Source organism: Solea senegalensis, linkage group LG7 (assembly GCF_019176455.1).
Source record: "Solea senegalensis isolate Sse05_10M linkage group LG7, IFAPA_SoseM_1, whole genome shotgun sequence".
NCBI lineage: Eukaryota > Metazoa > Chordata > Actinopteri > Pleuronectiformes > Soleidae > Solea > Solea senegalensis.
The window spans coordinates 4689363-4706955 of NC_058027.1; the positions used below are offsets into that span (position 1 = coordinate 4689363).

At 37.4% G+C, this 17593-nt stretch overlaps 2 protein-coding genes across 3 annotated transcripts; both read left to right on the forward strand.

The window, feature by feature from the left end:
* Positions 1-787: 787 nt before the first annotated feature.
* Positions 788-7453, forward strand: LOC122772760 (interleukin-18 receptor 1-like). The gene is made up of 10 exons (XM_044031014.1): positions 788-988; positions 1812-2058; positions 2463-2628; positions 2725-2875; positions 2966-3028; positions 3107-3230; positions 4595-4734; positions 4857-5000; positions 5093-5245; positions 6083-7453. The coding sequence occupies exons 1-10, from the start codon at positions 940-942 to the stop codon at positions 6442-6444; spliced, it is 1599 nt and encodes a 532-aa protein (XP_043886949.1). The 5' UTR covers positions 788-939; the 3' UTR covers positions 6445-7453.
* On the forward strand, positions 5392-17535 carry LOC122772759 (interleukin-18 receptor accessory protein-like). 2 transcript variants are annotated; one of them, XM_044031012.1, is made up of 13 exons: positions 5392-5408; positions 8595-8698; positions 9212-9428; positions 10307-10466; positions 10571-10742; positions 11156-11227; positions 12542-12671; positions 13343-13491; positions 14243-14377; positions 15272-15379; positions 15471-15614; positions 16028-16143; positions 17163-17535. In XM_044031012.1, exons 2-13 carry the CDS (start codon positions 8620-8622, stop codon positions 17388-17390), a joined length of 1710 nt encoding a protein of 569 aa, XP_043886947.1. In that variant the 5' UTR covers positions 5392-5408; positions 8595-8619; the 3' UTR covers positions 17391-17535. The 2 variants fall into 2 exon arrangements, with proteins under 2 accessions (XP_043886947.1, XP_043886948.1); XM_044031013.1 differs by lacking the exons at positions 5392-5408; positions 8595-8698 and having other exon boundaries at positions 9364-9428; positions 10255-10466.
* Positions 17536-17593: the final 58 nt, after the last annotated feature.

Genomic DNA, 17593 nt, shown 5'->3' on the forward strand with positions numbered 1-17593 from the left:
CACTGTGTTATTATAGACGTTAAAAAACAACCGTATAAATGATTTTACCACTCAAAAACAAGACTGTGCAGGAGACCGTGTAGGAGTAACAATCTGACTCAATTGTTTGGTAATGAAAGGAGGTTTATCATTAACATAATGTATAGATAATTGACCAATTACAACATGTCTACAATTGTTTATTAACCATTTATAAATAGTTAACAATGAAAATGCATAACCTATTTTTAATAATGTCCCAGTTTTTTGGGGATCAATAATATACATCCATCTATCTACTAATCTGTCTGTGTGTGTTCTTTGGACCTTTTTTGGGACCAGAAGTCCTCATGGAGACCAAAACCTGGTCCTAATAAAGCGGAGACAAATTTTCTGAGGAACTGGTTTTGGAGTTTAGGGCTACGATTTGAACGGTGGTCATGGTTAAGGTTTGGGATAATGATGATTTGTTGTGGAAGTCAACGAGAGTCCTTAAAAGGAGAGCTGCACAAACCTGTGTGTTAAAATGTGTGATTTGAATTCATTTCATAACCCTGCAAATCAATAAAGAGTGGTGTTCAGATTCATTTTTATGTTGTATTTGTGTGTTCTAGGAGAGTTAATCATCCATTACTTCCTCTCTTTCCTTCCTTTCACTCTTTCTTTGCCAGTCTGTAATGTTGGACGACTTCCTTCCCTGAGTCTGAACATTTAACTTTCAAGTTTGTGAGGAAAACATCTTTAGATGAAGAGCAAATCATTTCATGATCTAAGAGTCTGTCTGCCTGTCTGTCTGCTTGCCTGCCTGTCTCATAATGGGTGGGGGTTGACAGTGGTGTGGTTATCATGCTCGTGCTATGCCTTTTATCATCCGATTCTTAATACGAAGGAAATGAAACGCCGCGACGACGTCTGTGCTGAAGGTTCGTTGGGGCTGCCTCTCCGCTGCAGGCTGTCGTGATGCTCAAAGCACCTCTGCTCGCTCTTTTCCTTCTCATGCTACAACCAGGTAAGAGACTCAAGCTTTCATTTTATTTTTATTTTTATTTTTTTACTCCATTTTTTTAAATGGAGCAGGATAAGATTCCATGTTATTTATCATGAGATACAGTATCTTGGCTACATTCTGATATTTTTGTATTCATCTGTATCCTTTGCTCATGGCGTCACATCTAATACTGACATCCACAAACTGTCACACTGAAAACACGACGACTGAGGTAGAAGCGCAGAGACATTAGGATGTGGTTGAGAGGCCCCTATTGAGCTTTCACTCACACTTATTTTTGCTGAGGGTGTGAAACGCACATACACATAGACTCTTAGAAAACAGTTGATGTTCATCCAAAATGGGTGCAAATTAGTATTGTATCATATATTTCTATTCATTTCACTGTCACTTGTTATTTTGGCTGTAATCCTGTTAAATTAGTGCTGCTGCATGTCTTGGCCAGGATCCCCTTTTGTTTTTGAAAATAGAAAAAATCCTAAAAACACATGGGTCGTTGAAAGTGCTTGAATTTTTATGCAAAAACAAGTTAAGTTGAGGTAAGTTCAGGTAAATGTCTCCCTTGTTTGTAATAGCGCAACCTACTGTTTCATGCCCTGCATTGCATGATGTACGTAGACGACGCAGGACAAATGTAGAGTCGTAATTACAAGTGACGCTCACACAAGTTGCCCTCTCATCTTAAGCTGTGTCGGCACATTCGGTCCTTGAATTTTGAAGAAATTGGTCCTGGAAAGTACTTGAAAAGTCCTTGAATTTGATGTCAACCAAGGTTTGGGAACCCTGTAAAAAATAAACTGCAATTCTTGTCACTCTTTCACAGGTACATGTTACGTGAGGCCTAAGATATGCGTCAAAGTAGGAGAGATGGTGACGCTGCACTGTCCTCATACCGCTAATTATAACAGCGATCTCAAAGTGGTCTGGACCAGTTACTCCCCGCAGGAAGTGGATCTGACCAGCATGGCTCGAGCTGAGCAGAGGCACAAAGGTGTGTTGGTTCATGGATGGAGCCTCATTATTCTCAGTGCATCTGCAGAGCATCATGGGAACTACTCGTGCTCTCTGGGGTAAAGTTTTTATCAGCCCTACAATCATTTCAAATTAAGTATTCGATTGGTTAAAATATAGAAAAACTATTTTTATGAATGATTGCATCTATAAAAACGAAAGATGACCTCATTCGTGTTACAAGCATTTAGTTAGTGGACTTCATGTGTTTTTGCAGAAGAAATGACTTGAGTGCATGCTCCTCTAAACCCATACATCCCACGGTAGTGCTATAATTTACCAGGATCTTTGAATGCATCTCATAAGCTGCTGTCTTTAGCTGGAGTTTAGAAATAGTCAAATCAAATATTCATCTTTGCAAGAAATGCTCATGAATTGAGACACGGATTGCAACACTAGAAAAGGGAAAGTACAACTGTGTTACATGTTATAATGAGGACTCATTTTTCTTTTAACTTGACAGAAATGCAAGCAGTCATTTCCTGGTGACGGTGTCCAGACTGTGTAATACGAGCATCTATAATGATAGCTGCAAATTAACACACTGCTGCAAATTAAACTGTCCTGAAGTAAATATGCCAGCCATAAACACCCCCAACATTACTAACAATGGCATCATGTGGCGAAAGGTAAGTTCCTTTTTACATTTGGAAAAACACTACCACCGTTTTTTTTATTCTCTTCTTTATATAATTCTAAGCTGAACTTATTTTTCCATCTTGTAGGGGAATAGGTCATTGCCAAACTACGATAAACTCACTTTTTCAGCCTTTGAAGAGAAGGACGCCGGTGTTTACACCTGTACCAGATCTTACCTGCATCATGGTCAAATATATAATATGACCTTCACGCTGACAGTTGATGTACAACCACAGCGTGAGAAAAACACCTCATCGATTTCTTCGTCTTCAAATCTTCTTTTTAAGAGTTTTGTACAAACACTTTTCTCCCTTTTTCCCCCCACAGCGGAGAATAAACCAGCAGCGATCGTTTTCCCACGCGAGAATGAAGTCTTCCTTGTCGACTTAGGTGATCTGGGGATACACGTACACACATTTACTGCCTTTTCAAATTGAAACTTTAAAAATCTTATTTTCTTCCTTCCAGGCTCAAACATGGAGATTGAGTGTAAAGCTGTGATCAACGAATTAGATGACCTGTGCTGGATAATCAATGGAAACTCAGCAGTGGACGAAAACACTAGCTTACCAGTTTTCGTCAAACGCAAAAAGTAAAAAGTGACACATACCAGTCAATAAACCATCCATTTTATACTACTTTATCCTCCACATGATTGAACACTCTAAATACTCCCTGTATGTGACTTCGAATGAACCCTAATGTAACGTAGATTAACGACGTCAATGAAAACTCACCCCCATAAGAAGATAGAAGGTTAATAAGAGGTTTGGGGTGATTTCATTTCATCGTTAGCTTAAATGCTAACGCTTTAGAATAAAGTCCGCTAGCATAGCAGAAGTGACATCGGTGTTGGCACGACAAGAAGCCTCTGCCTTTGTTAAAGGTGACATCGAATGCTTGTATCGCACATATGTGTTAGTTATGGAGGTCTACTTACATATATTAACTTGTTTCCGTGGTCAAAAACCTCCTAATCGCTGCAAACGAGCCGATCAAAATATTTCCTCACTGACGCTCTCGTCAGCCGCGCTGTTTCAGACCAAAATCACACCCCCAGAATGGGGACTGTGTTGTGATTGGCCAGCCAACGAGAGCTTTCCCACTGTGATTGGCCAGGTACCTGGAAGTGACGTAATTAGCACGTCAGCTCTCGGATACGCAGTTCCCCCTCTGGCCACGATGGATGCTCTGCATCTCAGCAGCTACAACGAGAATAGTTCTTCTTGTTCTGCGGTTGAATGTACGCAATCGGATGTGCCCGGACTAGTGGAGGAGTGGTGAGGTTTCCTGATGACATCATCAGCAAACGGAAGTGCCATTCCGCTTTACAGAGCCCAGGAAAACAATAAAACCCTATTTTCTCAGCAGTGGCTGAACGGTTTGTTCTGAAACATTAGGGTTTCATAAACGAGGTAATGACGCAGATACACACACAAAAGCAGCGTTAATTGGAGCTTCCAGTCTATGTCGCCTTTAAGAAGTACAGCCAAAGATTTGCACTGTAACAGCCACAATTTAGTTCTTCTGCTGTGTGTTTTTCCTTGTCTACCTTCATTCAACGGTGAAAACACACACACAGCATCTGGAAGCAGCAGTCACAGTGAGGAGCGCAGTTTAATACAAAGTTTATGGTTTTAAGACCCACAATACTGTGATTTGAAGCATTCTTCAAAACTAATTTTGAAAATAACGAAAAAATAATTTCTTTGTTTACTCGGTTTGCACTCGGCCGACTTGTGATGGGGTCGTTTAAAATCCATGCAGAAAGGCCCTTGTTCCAACCAGGTTGTAATCATTTCCTCCCATAATCTGCATCCCCAGAAACTTCCTTTCTGGGGAATGTGACATTTACAAGCAGACAAACGGAGCCAAAATCAAAACCTTCTTGGCAATTGTGGTAATAATGTTGTTCTAAATCCTCGTATGCATGACATCCTTTCTGTTCTTTCCTAGTACAAACAAAAGTGACAAAAACGCTTTGTTGTCTCTGGTCTTCAAAAAAGTGTCAGAGGGCGATTTGACACAGAATTACACCTGCAAACTGGAGACCATCAACCAATACAGTACCTCTGTCACCATTCGTCTCCAAAATGGTATGCCTCCTTGTTTCCTTTGTTTACTTCATTTTTTTGTCACTCAAATATCAATTTGACACAGCATTTATTATATTTCTTGATTGATTTATGTTTTTATTCTCCTCTTTCTTCCTCTCTAGTTCGCCCCTCATGTGTGCCGCTGGCTGTCAACACTGTGGGCATCGCGGTGGTGATGACTGTGACGGTCCTTCTATATGTGAAATTTAAAATTGACATCACTCTTTTCTTTAGAGACACTCTTGGCTGCCACAGAGGGGTGTCGGGTGAGTCATTTTCGTATCCACTGCATTGATTGATGGCGGTCAGATAATGAAACTGTGGTGACGGAGGTGTTGTGGTTTTGTTGTTGGATCAGATGGAAAAAGCTATGACGCCTTCGTGATGTGTTACAAGAGCAACACAGACGCAGGACTGAAAGCCGATGACAGGCGGTGGCTGGAGATTGTTTTGGAAGAAGAGTTTGGCTACAGACTCTGTCTTCATGATCGTGACATCCAGCTCGGGAAAGGTAAGTACGGAAACATGAAAACAAGGAGCTGCACTTCCCATGGAACAGAAGTCAAAGAAAAAAAAAAATATATATATATATATATATATATATATATATATATATATATATATATATATATATATATATATATATATATATATATATATATATATATATATATGTATGTATATATGTATATATATATATATGTGTGTGTGTATATATATATATATATGTGTGTGTGTATATATATATATGTATGTATGTATATATATGTATATATGTATATATGTATATGTGTGTATATATATATGTATATGTATATATATATATGTATATGTATATGTTTATATATGTATATGTATATATGTATATGTATATGTATATATGTATATGTATATATATATATATATGTGTGTGTGTATATATATATATATATATATATATATATATATATATATATATATATATATATATATATATATATATATATATATACATTAAATCTCCACTGACAATGGGTAAGAGAGAGAGAGAGAGACTGTCATAAGCTTATCTGAACTGACTTGTCCAGGGTGTACTCCACCTTTCACCCCATGTCCCTTGGGAGTGGAAGCAGTGGCTCCACAACCCTCATGTGCAGAATGAAGTGGTAGAGAACGAACGAATGAATGAATGAATGAATGGATGAATAAACTGTCATCAGTGGAGTCAGTATTACAATTGAACATGTTTCCTTAATATCTGGTGGTAAATCATCATCATACTAATACATTAATAAGCAGTACAATACATTTCTGTACATAATGTTCCTTTCATGAAGTCATGTGTAATCTGAATATTGGTTGTTTGCAGCTGTGGCAAACGCAGTGTTAGAGTGCATAGAGGAAAGCCGGACAGTGGTTTTGGTTCCCACCTCTCTGGATCCCGGTCTGGGCTCTGGTCTGCTGAGTGCCGTCCATGAAGCCCTCGTGGAGAGGCAGACACGTTTGATCTTCATCAAGAGCGAGGCAACAAAAGAGATGACGTCAGGTTCCTTACCCGAGGACTTGCAGCTTCTTAGTGAGGCTGGAGACTGTGTTACCTGGAGAGGCAGGAGTTCCTCCTCATCCTTCTTGAAACGGTTACGCTTTTACCTTCCGGCTTCACCAAAAGAATTAAAGATAAGGCTTCTACAGACATCTAGGACTGAGCTACCCAAAACTTCACAGGTTTGAGGCCACTAAATGTTTTCCTAATAATCTGAGGGCCATTTCCAGATTTCAAAGAATGTGGCACAACAGTGAAGTTAAGAAAAGAAGTTATTCGAGAAGCCCTGTCTAACAGTGAGTTTTAATTTAAGCATCTTTTGATGTAAATTTATTCCACAGAGTAAAGAATATTTTGTATGGTCCAATTTGCAACACCTTCAAGTCCCACAAGTGGGCCGTGCCCCACATTTTGGGAAGCACTGATCCAGGTAGAACCTTTCGTCACGATAAAACGATTGGGCAAGTTTTCACAAGTATTATATTCGTCCTCACTAATCATCATATTTACTGTATTTACATTAATAAAATGTAAAATTACAAAAAAAGGAATGATAGTTTTTCCAATCAAAGCAATACTGTGTAACTTCTGAGGCGTGGCATACAGAGCCTCAGCCCCATTTTGTTGCTGAATCTGTTCAGCAGTAAAGGATGTCTCGATATAATGAATCTAAGACGACCTATATACTATAGGTCGTCTTAGATTCATTATATCGATTCTAAAGCTGTTATTTTAAGGCTAAAAAAAGTTTCATGGAAGGGGGCAAGATGGAATTCACACTCGATGTTCTATGATTAAAGAGTGTACATATCGTTTATCATTTAAATGCATTTTAACTTCATTCCCAAATCCACAATGTATATTGTACATGGTCAGACAATAATCTTCCCCGTCACCTTCTTGCAGAAAAGCAGATTCCAAACCTGTGTGAAACCCTGACTTTATCAGAAATTCCATGGATGCTGATAAAAATAATAATGATCATAATAATAATAATTAAATAAATAAATAACAATAAATAATTGGGTCAATTAAGCAACTCAATATCATAGCAACTCTCACTGTTTTAACATATTTTCAATGTTTTTCACATTTTCTTTTCTTTTCCCCTACATGGAGTCCCACACCCTGATGCCCCCCTGTTCCTACCAACATACAAACAATAAAAAAAATGTGTGTATATATGTATATATATATATATATATATATATATATATATATATATATATATATATATATATGTATATATATATATATGTATATATATATATATGTATATATGTATATATGTATATGTATGTATATATATATATATATGTATATGTATGTATATATATATATATATATATATGTATATATCAACATTTATTGTAATTACTAATAAGTGAAATAAAACATGTACATTTGTTGCTGAACAGCTAAGTTTATATGTGGTTTCTCTGTGTAAAGCTTGTTTTATTTATTATATATGTATATTTGTGTATGTATGTGTGTATATTTGTATATATATGTACACACACACATACATATACGGTACTGTGCAGAAGTCTTAGGCCACCATTAGATTTGTTGTTTAAGCAATGCTATAACGACAATAGAGGATAATTATTTCAATTTCACTTTACTGGAACACATCTAGAAAATATGTAAGCAGTTTTTTGTTTCAAAAAAAAAAAAATCTGAAAAGAAAACCCCTTCCTCTACAGGTGTCACGTATTTAGCGTGATCTACCCATGCACTTGAACAATAACACAGCTCTGTTAATACTGGAGTGGAACCTTAATTAACGTAACTGGTAAATCCTGTGTTTGAACTACTATTTCATTTAAAGAAATATCTGCTGTAAAAAACGTCTATTACACCAGGTTTATTCAATACATGCTTGAGCATTACATAAACAAGTTGCATGAGTTAAACTCATTGACAGCTCGCTAATACTGTATATGAGACCAGCTGTATATATATATATATATATATTTATATATATACATACACATATATATACTTATATACATATATATATATATATATATATACTTATATATACTTTGCTGAACATCAGATTGAGAAATGATATTCTGCCATTCACATAGGAAGTGGCTAACAGCTTACATGACTTCTGGTGAATTCACAAAGTCGAGCCAACAGGAAACCCCCAACACATCACCTCCTACTACATCTGTGTGTCCTGTCCTCCACGCAAGAGACGAGGAACAAACACTACACGACAACAATCAGGAACACGTATGAACAACAACTCAACCGCTTTGTAAAGATTGTAAAAAGAAAATTGTAAAGAGAGGTGACTCTTAGAATATATATCTATATATATATATAGATATATATAGATTCAGGGGCACAGAATGCAAACTGGACACATTCTGTTTTTTTTCATGTTTCCCATTGTCTTGGAGGGGTGCTGTGGAAGGAACCAAAAGAAAGGTAATTAATTCACATACAAATTATATTATTATTATTACTGTTATTATTATTGTTATTATTGTTGTTGTTATTAATGTTCTCCTGTTCTCCAACATGACATACGACAAAACAGTCAGGGGAGACATACCGTGCAAAATAATGGTCTGTAGGCTTGCTGTTATTTAACCGTTCACTGATTTTGGTTCAGCAACAGGATGGATTGGTGGACGAATGAATTTATTGTGTTTAAATATGGGGATTGTGAATCGTCTGTTTGAGGGGAGAAGTTGCCATTCACTGCCCAGGACATGAGCAGCCTTGTTTATATATGTGTGTGTATATATATATATATATATATATATATATATATATATACATATAGTCACTGGTGAGGTGTCCATGATAGGCTGGCATCTATAAGTATTTGTAAGAATATACCTGTTTAATTCCATCGTGTATACACAATGATGAAAACTGTATTAATGGAGCATTTTTGTCGCACCATACAATCAGAACTAGTTTTCCCATTCACAGTAAGTGCAGGACTCACTGGCCTTCAGCAGGACGTCACACATCAACACTACAGAGCTGTGGAGGGGGAGAGCTTTATGATGCCGTGCATTAAATCTGGTGATGGCTACATTAAAGTGCTGTGGTCCAGGACTGGAAATGTTGGCCCATCCTTCAGTTGTGGGAGAGTTCTGTTTGTAGCTGAAGCCAAACACACTGGAAAGTACAAGTGTCTCACAAGGTAGATAAATCATAAACCTTTGTCTTTTTAATGATTCTGACCTCCAAACTCTTTCCTCTTTCTTTATGACACTTCAAGGTAGAGAAGTGAATCATTTGATGGAAATTGTACCACAGTGTGAAATGGATTTTGAATGATAATTCGATAAGTAGATTTTTTCCAGGTTCGGGGTGCATACGTCATTCTATTCATATCTGTAAAACACATGGAACAAATTTGCAAGTGCAAGTGAAAGTAGTTCCAAAATCTGTAGTCAGTGTACTCAAATGTAACTTTTGGTCACTGTCTCCTTTTAATTTGATTATGTCCCCTATCTTTACATCTATGGCAACATCATTATAAGAATTTATATACTTATGATCATATATAAATACATGGTAAATACTATCTAATTGTCCGGTATGTAAGATCAATGACATCTAGAATTATGAGTTATTTTTGCACCCAACAGCAGTAATTGATTACTGCCTATTGCAACTTATTGCACACAAACTCTCCCTTAGTCACATCTGATAGTATTGCTTGACAGAGCCTGTTTCCAGATGAAGGACGCTGCATACCAATAATCAGAGGTGGAAAGAGTACTGAAAGGAAAACTAGTAAAAGTAGTAAAAAAAAAGTAGCTTGTTTCAAATTTGCTCTACTTTTTTAACAAGCTTGGGGCTCTTTCTCGTGTCGTGTAAAAAGGACAAGGTGACGCAAATCTCACATTAGTTGTTTTTTATTTAAAGGCAAACCTTTTACAAATTAAAGAGCTGACAAATTAAAATATGTAAGTCAAAATGGGTCACAGGACACAAATGCTTTAACTTTTTTCCTTAATTAGCACCAATTCACCTGTCCTCATCATTCACGGCCCACGTGTCCATGCTCTCCAGTGGTGGTGAGCGGTTCTTGCATCTAGAGGTGGTGGAGAAAAGCAGAATGGGATGTTTCCAGCCTGAGCAGAGCGACATAGAGCTGTACATTGGTACCAGTGGAGAGATCCCCTGCCCCGCACACAACTGTACCAACAACTCAGACGTCGCGTGGTACACGGTGAAGGGCACACACACGCATAGGCGGGACGATCCTTTTCACACTGGAAACATTGAGGCTTAAATCACAGCAAAAAACTCACACGAGTGTGCTCTTCCTTTCAGGGAAACATATCAGTGTCTGAGCTCAGTCGAGAGACCTGTGTGGAGAACGGACACTTCCATCTGTGTGAAGTCAAAGGCAAAGTGGATGAGGACGTTTACTTCTGTGATCGAAAAGTCATCGAGCGAGGGGTCACATGGACCTTCAGGAGGGCCGTGAATGTCAAAGTTTTACGTAAGTGCTGTGTGTGTGTATATACTGTATACATATATAGTATATGTTAAAACCATGGTTTAATTTAATTTCACTACACCAGTGTCTGAGGGTGCAAAAAAGTACTATATTCACAGTATATTAGGCCTAAATTGTCCATAATAATTTAAACACATGAAGTGAGTCATTTGCATGGCAAATTTTAATGAATGAATCCAACATATTTTAGTTATTTGAAGCCTATTCATGAAACTAAAGGCACATTCTTTGAAGACTTTTTGCAACACTTGAATTCCTCTCACTAAGTTCAGCTTTTCTTATCTTGCGCCCGTGTGTCGACGTGTTTTGTACAGTAGCTATATTTTATATTTCATTCGTTTTTCCACGATACAGGCAGAACACTGAATATGTGACTTTATTTCCCAATCAAACAGCAAACAAGACAACACCGAAGCCTCCCGATATCATTTATCCTGATGCCAACCGGACAGAGAAAGTAGAACTTGGTAAGTTTAGGCTTTTATTCGAATGTGCATTGGCAAAATATTGCAGCTCTCAGAATTCATAACAAATGTGACTTCTAAATACAGTACTGTGCAAAAGCCTTAGGCAGGCAAACATAATTTAACATAATTTAAACTTTTTTTTGTTTTTGCAATGCTATAATGATCATATATAATTAGTTCTCAATCTCGTTATTAAGAAACAACCAGAGAATACCGTAAATATGTAAGCAGAATTAGAAAACAAACATTTTCTGGTGTAAAAAAGGGTCATGTAGCGAAGTAGCTAGCACTATGGTCCGGGTTTGTGACCCGATACAACCAAGGGCCTTAGGGTGTCCAATGAACCTGCAGAGGACCCTGTGATGGACTGATGACCTCTCCTGGGTGTGACCGTCATGTGGAGGATATGCCTTCAACACACCGGAGGCTTGCTGATAAATAAGACCAGCTTTCCGTTGTATCCTTCCATGGAAAAGGCCAACGATGAAATCGCTTGACAGAAAAATTCCAATTTTGAAGAGGAAAAAGTGCAGAGCGGTCACACTAAACTAAACCTTGACTTTTGCCTGTAGAAGCTTTTCTGTGTGTGTGTGTACTTGTGAACCAGTAGAACAGGGGAATTCGGTGTCGTTATACACTCACAAACAGGGGACTCCACGTTGAACAGGGGACATTTTTCAGGTCCTTGTTAGTCATGCTTTAAATCAAGCTAAAAATCATGTCTAAGACACGCTGGTGAATTTTTTCAACATTAAGTAAAGTGGGGACTTGCAAGTGTGTGAGTGTTAATGCCCATACTCAGCAGTGCCCCTGCTGGCTGGAGCAGGGATTTTAACACCTCATTCTCACACGTCGTTTGATTGTTGTAGTGATGGTTAGGGTTAGGGTAAGGGGTAAGAGAATGCATTATGTCTATGAGGTGTCCTCACTAAGATATAAAATCAAGTTTATGTGTGTGTGGTTGTGTCTTAATATAGAGACCATAAACTAAGAAAATAAAAGGATGGCCATTTGAACATGGCCAAAACCACTAAACTCTATTAGTGGCCTTGCACAGTAACAGCTGCTGCTATAACACGATCATGCTTTCTGAATCTTTTATATTTTTCAATTGTTGAAAAATTATTGAAGTTGTTTACATATTCAGTTACTTTTTAAGTTGTATATATTAACTCAGTACTGATTTGACCATGTCTTTATAATGATGGTTTATTGTAATTCACACTTTTAACGCCTTGTATTTACATGCAGGAGACATCTCCTCTTAGGATATAAAGGTTTTAACTTAGATTCCCATGTTTTCACTTGTTCTAGATCAATACCACCGTCTGACCTGTGATGTATGTTTTCAATATGAGAAAAACATTTCAGCTAAGGTACAGTGGTACCTGAATCACGGTGGCAACACAAAGCAAAGGACTCTGCTGGACATGGAGAGCCCACTGTGAGTCATTCCCGAGTGGAAATTCTTGGCACTGCAGTCTGTGCCTGCTTGTTAATGTTACCTCACATCATCCACTTTATGTCATGTTGCATCTTGTTACCTCACATTATAGCACGTTACATTAAGATACACCATGTTACATTATGCTAAATCACACTACATGTTTTGTTTTATTTATTTATTTAAGCTTTAGTTATACAGGGAAGATCGCTCTCATTTGAAAGGATGCCCTGTTACAGTTTTGGTGGAATAAAAAAAAGAACGAAAACATACATACACACAAGCTCACAAATATGTACCTATATACATGCAGAAATACATATAAAATACAATTATAAAATAATTAATACTGGTTGAAAGCAGGGCAAGGAACATTACATTATATTACATCACGTTAAATTAAATTACGTCATGTTACATTGAGTTATATCATGTTACTTTAAATCACATTACATTATGTTACATTATATTACATAATTTTTTTTAGTTACATTGAGTTATATCATGTTACTTTAGGTTAAATCTCATTACATTGTTACATTATATTACATTAAATTATGTTACATCATGTTACTATACGTAACAGGGCATTACATCAGTGTTTCTTTTCATCAGAATCTGAGGATGTGAAATAGAAACAGGTGAAATGCTAATTGCTTTCCATGATTCAGGCACACACAGCCCATACTTCAGGAATACTGTATCCGCCAGAGCCACATCATCAAAACAGTGACTTCTCAGCATTTGAACCACACATATACCTGCTTTGCCAGCAACACTGCTGGAAACGTCAGTGTCACAATCAAGCTTGAGGAGAGAGGTAACGGTAATATTGTTTCTAATGTTAGCTTCATGTCTTTGTTTTACTCATATGACAATTTCTCATTACATGTTTACATTCACAATTCTATGGAAGAGGATTAGGTTTATTTTTATTTTTGGAAACAATATAAAAATAAATGGTTGTAAACGTGTATACTAAATGTCAACTATTAACTGAGTTTGTCATGTCAACTTGAAAAGGGGGATATGTTGGGTTTTTACTTTGTTAATAATCTAATACGTACAGTTGAAACCAGAAGTTTACATACACTATATAAAAAGACACATATGCTTTTTTTTTCTCACTGTCTGACATGAAATCAGACAATTACTTTTCCTGTTTTAAGTCCGTCAGGATTATTAAATGCTAGAATAATGAGAGAGGGATTTTCTTAGACAATTTTTTATTACTTTCTTCAGAGTCAGAAGTTTACACACACTAAGATTATTATGTCTTTAAACAATTTGGGAAAGCCCAAATGAAGATGTCATCTCTTTGGAAGCTTCTGATAGGTTTATTGACAACATTTGAGTTAATTAGAGACACACCTGTGGATGTATTTTAAGGCACACCTGAAACACACTGCTTCTTTGTGTAACATCATGGGAAAGTCAAAAGAAATCAGGGAGAGAATTGTGGACTCGCACAAGTCTGGTTCATACTTGGAAAAAAAAGGATATGTGTCTTTTTATATAGTGTATGTAAACTTCTGGTTTCAACTGTATGTTTTTTTGGACTTGGTTTTCAGTAAAATGGCCCTCACGAGTTGGGTATCCCATCGCATTTTTGCTGCTGGCAGCAGGAATGGCAATCATTTTGCATATGAAATCGCTGGAACTACAGATTATGTACAGATCCCACTTCCACTTTGGAAACCATGGAGGTCAGAACACACACACACACACACACACACACGTCGCACAGCTCTTCTTTTAAGGACTCACATTGACACATGGCCCCCCCAGTTGATTACATGTGTAACCATAACCATGCCTAACCCAAACCTAAATCTTACCACAATTCAATTCAAGTCTCAGTTCTGCCTCAACAGGACCAGGTTTTAGTCTCCATGAGGACTACTGGTCCTGACAATGTCAGTGTTTATGCTAGAAAAGGTCCTAAATATAAGAACACACATACATTGGCATCCTAACCAAACAGCTGCATCTCGATGTGACTCATTCATGCAACTTATCGATGCATTCAACTCATAAATAATGTCCTCCCTCTTGATGCTTTTCAAATTGAAACTACAGAGGATAATGCCCTTTAATCCTGAAATATATTGTGTAGCCTGCAAACACACACACACACACACACACTTGTTTTTATAGTGAGGACACATCATTGAACTTTGGTCGAACTTTGTTGTTTTTTAAATGTGTTCTAACAATAAACTTGACTTGACATGTGAGCTCAGCTCCCGTGTAACTCAAACCCAGCTTATGTGTGGTATGACTTTATCGCAGGCTTGGCACTGTTGTCTTCTATTCACTGTATGTAGTCTTAACACTTCACCGATTTGCATGTAGCTTTGTATTACTAGAATAGGGGTAGTATTTTTTGATTTTTTTTATTGTAAAATATGAAATCTGAGACAGATTATGAGCCAGTGGGCCCCTGGGCACAGACAAGAACTACAGACACAGGACAAACTGTGTGTAGTTTGCATGTTCTCCCTGTGTGTGTGTTTCAGTTTCCTCCTATAGGAAATGAATGGATGTATGATCACATGTTGAAATTATCTTTCCCATGAACACTTTTTTTTCCTCACTAGAGAAACCGTTTGATGTGCTGCTGTCGCACGTGTGGAGCGCGACATCAGCGGAGATGGAGACAGGTTGGACCCTTTCCTCTCCTTCAGGACCTGAGACTGATAAGGAAGGTACTACATATGTTGAATTTACAAATATCTGTATACATTTCCTTTGCATGTGAGAACAGAAGCGAAGGCATTTAACCCCTTGCTTTGGCAGCGTGTCAACAATGCATGGACCTGACGAACACTGAGCTGGGGGAGGCCAACCGGAGACCACGAGTGATGCTGCTGCACCAAGTGTTAGAGGAGCAGTGGGGGTATCGGCTGTGTCTGCTGGACAGGGACATTGTTCCGGGAGGAGGTCAGAGGATCAGATCATGTTGATCATGTTGATCAGTGACAGCAAAGGCTTTCTGTTCTATTCTATTCTATATACCCACCACTCCACTGACCCTCAAAAGCATCCTTTCCATCATAATTCATGATTGGTGAAAGAATCATGCTTATATTCTGTGTTCGGGACATGATTAGGGTCGGAAGCAGAATTTGATTTTGGGGGCCCACCACTTCAGAGTACATATACAGTATATAAAGATATTTAAAGTTCTTTACTATGTAAAAAATAACCAAAACATCATCTTCCAAAGGAGTGGAAAGAGGTTTTAAACTTGTTAAATCTTTGAGCATATTTTTAATTCATACTGCTTAACCTCAGTTGCGGGTGTGTGTGCCGACCACGACATTTCCTGATATGATATTCTTTTCTATTTTCAGCATATGCAAATGATGTTGTTTGTGCAATACAGAGGAGCCAGATGCTTATCTGTCTCTTGTCAGCCGACTACCTCTGCAACAGCAACGCTCTGTTTGTCCTGGAATCGGGAATCCAGGTGAGGCCTATACTGTGTCACGCGGCCATGTTTATCATTGCATTATCAGTCTGACTTATTATAGGATTTAAGGATTCTGAGATGTCGACAGCGTTCAGGACTGTGTGAACTGAAAGTGAACTGATTGCTGATTGCCGAACTGGTGCTGATTAAACACGGCAGTTGTCACTTTCACAAGAGAAAGGTATGGCAGGAGCACTGTATGTCCCTTAAACAATATGAAGAAATACATTTTTAAAAACATGGTTTTATCATTTATTATATTTATTTAATACTGATAAGTATACTACTACTACTACTAATAATAATAATTTATTGATACAGCGCTTTTGAAGCTTCAGTGCAAAGTGATGAAGCCCTTACAGATTGGTTTGTGGGTCGGCTGGTACTGTAAATAAATTAATGGAAATGGAATGCTTCTCCCTAATTTTATATATATATCTTTTTAGATACTGATCTGTGTTTTTTTTACTTTAATGATCCACAATGATTTTCAAAATAAGCTATGATAACAATAATAATAATAAGGATGATGATGATGATAAACTTTATTCTTTTAGCACCTTGCATACAAGGATTGCAGCTCAAAGTGATTCGCAATAAAAGGAATAGCAAATTTAAAAAGCAAATACAACACAGGGTGGAATCAAATAGGAAAAGGCTAGAATCAACTTGGTTTTAACTTTGAAATAAAACAAAAGACGCAAATAAAACAGTAAAATACCAAACAGGGTGGGAAAAGGCTCGAGTCAAGAGGTTAAAACCCTGTTTTAACTTTTACATAAACTAAAAATGCGAATAAAACACAACACAGGGTGGAATAAAAAGGAGCTAGTTGAAAGTTAGAGTAAAAAGATAATGTAAATGTCACAGGGACTGGCCTAATATGCTCTCTCTTCCTGTAGGTATAACTTAGTCTGATTTCCATCTATCATTTCAAGTATTCCAAGGTGAAAATGTAAGATAACTAAGCAAATTTAAAAAAGAAAATAAAACATTTCATGTGTCTATGTTCTCAGGCTTTGCTGCAAAAATCGACTCCCAAACTCCTCCTGATATGGACCTGCAGGGACTCAGCGACACTGATCCAGGAGGCCCCACTTCCGTCACTGGTCCAAAGGGCCTTGAAGGTTCTACCAAGTCTGAACTGGGCGACGGGAAAACCTACCAGAGCCTCCTGTGATTTCTGGAGGTCTTTAAAGAAGGCCATGCCCAATCACAGAGTGAAGCTGGAATCAATCTTGTAGTAACAATTACTGTTACCAAACATTTACATCTATTTATAGCGTGCTTATTTATTTGCATTACTGTTCACAGAAACACAAAGTGTCAACATAATCCCCATGATGGTCGGAAGAAAAATAAAATGTAAATCTTAGTAATAAAAATACACATTACCTGTGTAAAAAAACAGCATACTCTACAATTAATAGCTTGTAGTTTAAATACA